The sequence below is a fragment of the Theobroma cacao genome, chromosome 6, assembly GCF_053813885.1.
Source record: "Theobroma cacao isolate CCN51 chromosome 6, ASM5381388v1, whole genome shotgun sequence".
Lineage (NCBI taxonomy): Eukaryota > Viridiplantae > Streptophyta > Magnoliopsida > Malvales > Malvaceae > Theobroma > Theobroma cacao.
In genome coordinates, this window is record NC_142644.1 from 380,340 (window position 1) to 388,256 (window position 7,917).

The 7,917-nt window shown below is 37.9% G+C and overlaps 2 protein-coding genes across 2 annotated transcripts; both read right to left on the minus strand.

Moving 5' to 3' along the window:
* Positions 1 to 286: 286 nt before the first annotated feature.
* LOC18595059 (alpha-glucosidase-like) lies at positions 287 to 3,936 on the minus strand. The gene is made up of 5 exons (XM_007022841.3): positions 3,582 to 3,936; positions 2,726 to 3,465; positions 2,385 to 2,615; positions 1,601 to 2,247; positions 287 to 1,507 (listed from the first exon to the last, which is right to left on the minus strand). Exons 1-5 carry the CDS (start codon positions 3,902 to 3,904, stop codon positions 608 to 610), a joined length of 2,841 nt encoding a protein of 946 aa, XP_007022903.2. The 5' UTR covers positions 3,905 to 3,936; the 3' UTR covers positions 287 to 607.
* Positions 3,937 to 5,257: 1,321 nt separating this feature from the next.
* On the minus strand, positions 5,258 to 7,693 carry LOC18595060 (dihydroceramide fatty acyl 2-hydroxylase FAH1-like). Its single transcript, XM_007022842.3, has 7 exons — positions 7,523 to 7,693; positions 6,904 to 6,965; positions 6,693 to 6,785; positions 6,346 to 6,542; positions 6,139 to 6,244; positions 5,784 to 5,930; positions 5,258 to 5,548 (listed from the first exon to the last, which is right to left on the minus strand). The coding sequence occupies exons 2-7, from the start codon at positions 6,952 to 6,954 to the stop codon at positions 5,429 to 5,431; spliced, it is 714 nt and encodes a 237-aa protein (XP_007022904.3). The 5' UTR covers positions 6,955 to 6,965; positions 7,523 to 7,693; the 3' UTR covers positions 5,258 to 5,428.
* Positions 7,694 to 7,917: the final 224 nt, after the last annotated feature.

Genomic DNA, 7,917 nt, shown 5'->3' on the forward strand with positions numbered 1-7,917 from the left:
TGACTCTTGAGATATTTAGATTCAAGTCATTTCCATCAAGTTGTTGATATGTAAAATTAATTTAATCTTTTGAATAGTGCAAATTTAGAGTATTTTGGTTTCAAATCAATTCAGTTATGAGCCGTTTCGATTCAAGTTATGTCAAATTCGAGTTATTTTCAATTTAGGTATAGGTTTAGGTTTGAGTTGAGTTGATTAGATTGTTTTCTTTTTTGATTAAATCTAATTAAGTCTGGTTCGGATAAATGAGATGACCTTTTCGGACTTAGTATGAGGCAAGCTCAAGTTTCCCCGGTGAATAGATTATCCATTATTCAAGTCATGCAAGCAGGATGCACTCAGGTGGTTCTTTGCCCAACTAGCCGAAATCATACAGGATCGGGCTCCAGCTTTGAGTTCAGCTGTGTGGCCTTACAAGATGGTTTATTCCTTACCAAAGGGAAAAAGAAAATGACGCCTTAATCTAATTTACCCTGATCAAACTTGGATTGCAATAGGGATTGATTCCCTTTTCAACTTGAGGATCATCATTTTATTGTTATTATATTTTGGGGGAATATATAATGACCCTGCACTCTGCAGTGAGTGATATTGCTCTTCTCCAAACCTATTTTTTCTGAGTTTTGAGTTGCAAATTGAACTCCTGTCCGACCGGTTGCCTCAGTCCTGAGACCTCCACAATTTGGAATATTGCATTCTTGTCTAATCTTGCCTTCACAAGTGGATTTGCATGCAAGTTTGTTTTGTTGTTGCCACTGCTTAATTCATACCCTTTCAACCTCTCAACATTTTCCAACCCTATGAATGTCACTCTCTCTATCATCCACTTTTGACTCAAAGCAAATGCTCCATTCTCAACCTCTGATCTGACAAACACTTCATCGCCGGAAGATGAAATTCCTCCATAAAATCTCACCAAACTCCACTTGCCCCCCTCTACTCCCATCTCCACTTCCTCCCCGTCATCCAAGAAAACTTGTCCAGTCATGGTTTCGGTGCTGCTGACAGCCACCAAGAGTTGGAATGGTGTCATACGAGCAGCTTTGGTTGTCCTGGCCTCTCCCTGCATGGCTATAATGTTACCTTCTCGAACATGCACGTTTATATGATCTCGTGGCGCAGCAAGGGTGAAGTATTTTCCAGAGTTTGCACTCACTGAGTTGGAGTAATTGAAGAGGTCAAACCAATTTCCGGATGGGAAGTAAGCATCAACAGAGACTGCTTTTGACTTCAGTACAGGTGACACCATTATACCCTTTCCGAGGAGAAATTGCGAATTGATTTCGTAAGTGTGAATATCCTGGGGGAATGTGAAGAAAAGGGGCCTTGCAATGGGAGTTCCTTTCTGGTGTGCCTCGTACATTAGAGTGTAAAAGTATGGGAGCAGGCGATAGCGGAGGCCGAGCACCTTCCTAGCTGATGCAGCAACTGAATCCCAGAGATAGAGCTCTTGACGAATCGTATAAAAGTCAGAGTGATCTCTAGCAAAAGGGTAAAAGGCCCCAAGCTGCATCAAATTAGGCAAATTAAAACTTGTTTGATCACATGAAAGAGCATATCAGTTGGTGTTCGAAATTAAGGCTGAGGAACTTTTCCTTACCTGAATCCATCGTTGGCACAGATCTTCAGTCGTATCCCCGGAAAAGCCACAAATATCAGCTCCTACCATTGGAATCCCAAAGAGTCCGAAATTCAAAATTGATGGGATTGTGTATGCCAAATCCTCCCAAGTGGCTACATTGTCTCCCGTCCAGTGGGCTGCATACTTTCCCGAGCTTACAAAAGTTGATCTGCTAAGTATAAATGGCCTTTTTCCGGTCACATTAATCAATGCTGCGTGAGTAGCTTTGCATTCTAGTAAACCATACAGGTTATGGGCATTGTACTCTGTCAGGTTACCAAAATGTAGAGATGCGGCAGGAACCGTTTTGTTGTTGATAGGCCGCTGGATTCCCTGGTTATTAATCTTGTATGCAGGATCATCCAGGGCAGAATTTGGGGTTGGAGGGGAGGTTATGAAATTGGATATCTCGTTCATATCGAGCCAAAGACCATCAACAGGGAGAAAATCTCGAAACGTTTTGATCTCACCAGCCCAATATGTTTCAGTGCGCGGATTTACAAAATCTGGGAAGTAGACTGGACCAGGCCAAACTTGTCCCAAGTAAGGGACGCCATCTCGTTTTATGAATATATCAGCTTGCATCCCCCTGATGTAGGTTCCATATGTACTGTTTACACTGATTCCTGTGGAGATTGCATGAAGTGAAAAATTTAATGTACTTGTTTCGAGAATGCTTAACAAATCTGATCTGTTCAAACATGCATTAATGCAATCTGAATTTCAGCATTAATATCTAGAGAGTCTTGACAGACATACGTACCAGGATCTATGATGACCACGTATTTCTGGTCATTCTGATGAAGCTTATCAACAAATGTTTTCATCTGGTCCTTGGGAAAGTTGACAGGGTCAAGAGTGAAATCCTTGAATCCATCCATGTAATCGATATCCGTCCACATAACTTCAAGAGGAATCCTAGCTTTTGCATAGCCCGCAACCACACCCTTGATATCAGAAACATTTTTGTACCCATATCGGCACTGGTGGAATCCTTTAAGATGCAATTAATGGCCAAATGAGTGATTCAATGGAATTAGGAGAAGGAGAATAACTCTGAAAAATAAAGAAAAGAAAAGAAAAGAAAGAAGGGTGCATACTTACCAAAGGACCAATAAGGCATAGCAGCAGGGCGGCCAATAAGCTGGGTGTACTGCTCCATGACTCTGTCCGGCAGTGGCCCGGCAAAAACATACAAATCTATGACACCTCCAATAATCTTGTAAGTTATCCTGTTTCCACCATAAACAATGTCCATCCCATTGCTGTTAAGCAACAGAACTCCATGGGTAGTTCCTGCTGATACTTTGCCATCTGCGGATGCTGATCTGATGTCAAGGTAAAAGGGATGTGATCCATAAAGATTAACATCCAGATTAGCACTTGCCAAATCCGCATTCCACAAAGTCAAAGTGTCATTATGTTGCAACTTGAAGGATCTCTTGGTGTGCTCTCCCAGTCCATAAAGTGAAGACCTGCCTTGTGGCAGGGAGGAGGAGAGTTGAATATATTGGTCCTTGAACACCAGGAAAGTGCCCGAATCGGAAGCATCCGGCGATGTGTCGAAAAGAATGTCGCCTGAGGAGCGGCGCCTCACGGAGAACCCGAATGGCGTGGTGTTATGGAGGGTGAAGATGAGGTCCGATGTTGGGTCCGACACGTAGTAGTTTTCCTTCTGCTGCTTCGGTGTTTGGCCTTGGTACTTTGCGGATGAGCTCCGATGGTTTTCTGGCAATGACCGGTGTGGGAATTGAGATTGACGGGGAATGATTTCCTGTCCGATTTCCCATCTTTCATGGCCTGAATCTGTAACTTTGATTCTCAAACGATTGCTTGTCTCAAAGCTTCACATAGAAAGCAGTCAGCAGAGGCTATCAGTGACCATGAAAATCTTTACTTTCCATGGAAAAAACAACCTTACACGATTAAAACAAACAATCCCATATCCTCTAGCACTTACCTGGCAAAAAGACTCAGATTTTGAATGTCAGGTCCATAAACAGAGGAGTTGCGGATAAGACCAAGATCAGCGGTCAACCATTTTCCATTTGCATCGACGGAAACAGATTTGAGCTTGTAGCCATATCCAACTGCTTCACTACTTCCATGGACAGAGGAAGAAAAGCAAACAATGATGAATAACACAAATAGATTATGAAACAAGTGCTTCAAGTCCAATCTATCCATGGTTGTTTTGGTTTCCTTTTGATGAGGGAAGTAAACTGGCTTGTATCCTTTATTCCACGAGCGACTTGGACCAAAACGATAAGCTATTGCTTTCATTCAGCCATTGATATTTATTTTAAGGAAAATGGTATTTTTGTTTTTTTTTTTTTCCGCATTTCTCGCTTCATTTAATTACTCTTCTTCCTACTCTTGACTTCTGCTCTATAGTCAATAAAATTTCATATTCTGTGTATCAATGGCTTAAAAATTTTATATATTATCACTGAATTTAATATTGTCGCTTACATTTATGAAATGAGATTATGTTTACGTGTATCAAATATAAATTATTAATTTAATAAGTACGGATGATAACAAATAGTATATCATATTTAATATATGTAGTAATTGAGATTGGGATATGTAAAATATATGCAATATTATATCAACAGCCAGTCATGGAGGTGATGTTGGTCAAAGGGCAAGACCATTATCAAGTTGTCACTCTAAGTCTCTTAAGATATACTATTTTTTTTTATTTAAATTATGCAAGTGGGTTATAAAGCAATTTCCACATGGATATGCTAACATTGGAATAAAATGTCACATGAATGTCAAATGCTGACCACATGCACTGCATGTGTAACAATCTCATTGCTTTTGCAAGTTTAAATAAGGAACTGCATCAAATACTTTAATTGTAATTTATATGATATTGTAGACATATATATTTTGTGCTAATTCAAGGTATATATATATATATATATATATATATATGTATTATGTAAAGAATATTCTATATATTATATCTTTTTCTTTCTCCATCAATTGGCTTTTATTCCCCTTTTTCGTCTTTTTCTCTCTAAAGGTTTCAATTCTTTCCCCTTTTTTAATATAACAAATAAAACCTTTTTTTCCCCCCTTACTTTCTCATTCTCTTTCTTTATGAAGTTTCTAAATGTTAATTTCCCATGCATATACGCCCTGAGACCATGGTTAAATTAAAAAGGAAAGATAAATTATGAATTTTATACGTTCCAATTCAAAATCTATGCAAAAGTTTCTATGTTTGTTACATTTATATCTAAATGATTTATTGAATAGAATTATTCATTAAATAGCATAATATATATGTTAACCAGTTACCTTTCTCTATAATACACACTCACTTGTAATTTGTACGATACATAAGATACTTTTACCTATTTAAATCTATTGTAAATACACAGAAATTAACTAATAGTCTATGCATATAATTATATTTAAATTTTCAAAATTTATAACATATCTATCTAAAATTCGATCATATTATAAAATGCAACTGCCCAGTAGGAGAACCAAAATAGTAATAATAATAATAATAATAATAATAATAATAAAAGAGCTAGAAACATATAGTTCTTCACCAATAATTGGCAACACCATATATCATGGTCTTCCCCTTTTCCAAATCTATGGTTTTTTGCTTCAATCATTAGATTCCAATGTCAGGGACAAAACAAAAAGAGTTGCTGTCTACCTCCGAACAAGCAATGATATATGAGGAGGAAGCATGGGAGCTATAGCAAACAAGAAAATATGATACAAAAAGCCAAGCCTGGAGGTTGGTTGCATTCCTTCCAACTATACAACATAAACGAGTCATCTACTTTTTTCTGTTGCCCTCATTGCAGGATATGTTCCAAAGACATGGTCCCAAATTGAAGAAGTAATCCCAAACCCTTTGCTTTGAACTCTAAAGTGATGATTCAAGTGATATCTCTGTCAAATCAAAACACCAAGAGAAATGATTATTCAAGGAGTTTTCTTTAACCCAAAGGGTATTATATCATAATCTTATATCTATGGTAAGTTGGCCTGCCTGACTATGACCATGAGGGCTCTCATTCTTTTCACTGCTATATATTTCACTCTCTACTTTATTCTTTTACCTTAACAACAGCAGGCACTTCCTTTCAAATAAATTGGCAGCAAAAAAAGGAAAAAGAGTTTTTACCTTGAGAGTTTGACTTAACCCTTCAGATGGCTTTCCATGGTGCAAGTAGTAATGGGTGCAGTCATAGATTACATATCCCAGCAACCCACCTGCAAATAAAGCTGGAGTAGTTGATGGAGTGGAAAAAAGCTTAAACAGGCTCCACACCTAGCAATCAAAAAACACATGCTGAATCAGAATCAGCTTAAGTAATCCATAAGCAATTGAAATTGGTTTCGATTTTACACTTGGATTTCTAATTCTGAAACCTGGAAATACACACAAGAATTCTCTTTGGTAGATAAAAGAGAAATCTCTTAACTATAGCACACTCGGTATAGAAGATAGGCAAAGAGTTTACAACAAATTAACATACTGGCACACAGAGAATTGCTGTTGCAACTGGGGGGAAAACGAGTCGTAGTCTATCCATGGGGTGCTTGTGATGGCAGCCATGAAGGAGAAAGTGCAAGGTGTTACCCCTGAAAGGAAATTTTCCCGAACTTGCGTCAGCATGCCAAGTTGCTTAAGAAGACGGTAAACAGCGAGAAATGGAGAGAGGGGACAGAGAATGAGAACTGACCAATAACTTGTTGTTTTCATATGGAAAAGAAAGCGGTGCAAAGTATACTCAATCAATGTCCAAATGAAGACGCCACCGGCTACTGCTGAGGCTGCCTGAGTAGGAGTAAGACCTCTTTGGATGGAGGTGGAAACAAACCAACATACAACTGGTAGCCAAACGAGTGGGATCACCCACCATTTCGTGCGTGTCAAGAGCTGTTCAAGCAATATATTTGTCCACACCATTCATTCAAGAATCAGGGAGAATAAAAGAACAATGACGAAGCATGTGAATGTCAATATCTCCATATATATTCTGTTTTGTAATTCTAGAACTGCCTGAATGGAAAGACAAGGGATCAATACCTCACAAAAGTCATTGCCAAAAAATCGAGGGCATTCCTTGCTAACAACAGGTTGGTGAACCCATTTGTCATAAGCTTCCCCAAGATGGCCAACCTGTGAAAATTCTCAGTTAATCAAGCACCAGATCATAGGAACAGAACCAGAACTCCAAGTACTGGTGAAGCAAATTAGGAGTTCATTGTTTTAGGAAGTAGAGGGCCTTGGATCAGACCTGGAATACAAGCGGCTTATCCAAATCTACCGTAAAAGGCTTTTTGACCATCCTGGCAGCTTCTGTCTTGTATGAATTATCAACCAAATAAAAGAGAAACAGCAGCAAAACAAAAAATCAATGGATAATTTCAGAAGAAACACAAAACCACTTATGTAAATTGTCTATAACTTCCTAAGCATGAATATTTGGATAATAGATTAAATGTGGCATGGCCTAGTGAAAGAGATAATACGGTACTCTTGAATTTCCACCCTTCAATTCCAATAGTATTTAATACTATTGGAAACTAAGTACAGAACTACAAAACCTCCACCACCTCAAAACTTGGCTTCCATCGATCCCAAGTTTATCCCAATGTTCAAAAGAGCAAAAGGTATTTGACTCGATAATAAATACATGTATCTTTCATTTAAAAAATTAATATCATTGCGACGTAAAAATGAATTAAAAAATCTTTCGAACTATGAAATTCTTCAGTTAATGGCTGCATCAAACCTAATGAAGTTTCCTGTGACATCCAAATCAGTTTCATATTTCATTTCCAAACTTTGTCAAGCAATGAATCACATTTACAACAAAAAAGAAAGAAGGAAGAAAGAAAGAAAGTGAGAGAAACCTTGTTAGTGCAGCAATGCAAGACCCTCCAGGGAGCTCTTGAGTCGTGAAGATCCCCCCCACAAACAATAGTTTTTGTTTTGTTTTCAATGGATGCTTAATTCTCCTCCTGTGTGAATTGTGAGGAAAAGCTCCTTTATTTTCAGGCCGAAATGCATGCCCAAGTAAAGGGCGGGTGTTCAGCCTTCCAAAATCGAAATCACAGCTGCACCTCATGTTCAAGGCTTACCAATTTAACACATAAACTAGTTTTAACAAGTAAATAATGAACAATTGTACTATAAATATCAAATAATACATTATATTGTTTATGAAAATCATTTTATACATATTCATTTAATTAATGTATAATAAATAGTACTACAACATAATGATAATATTAATTTCAATGGTATA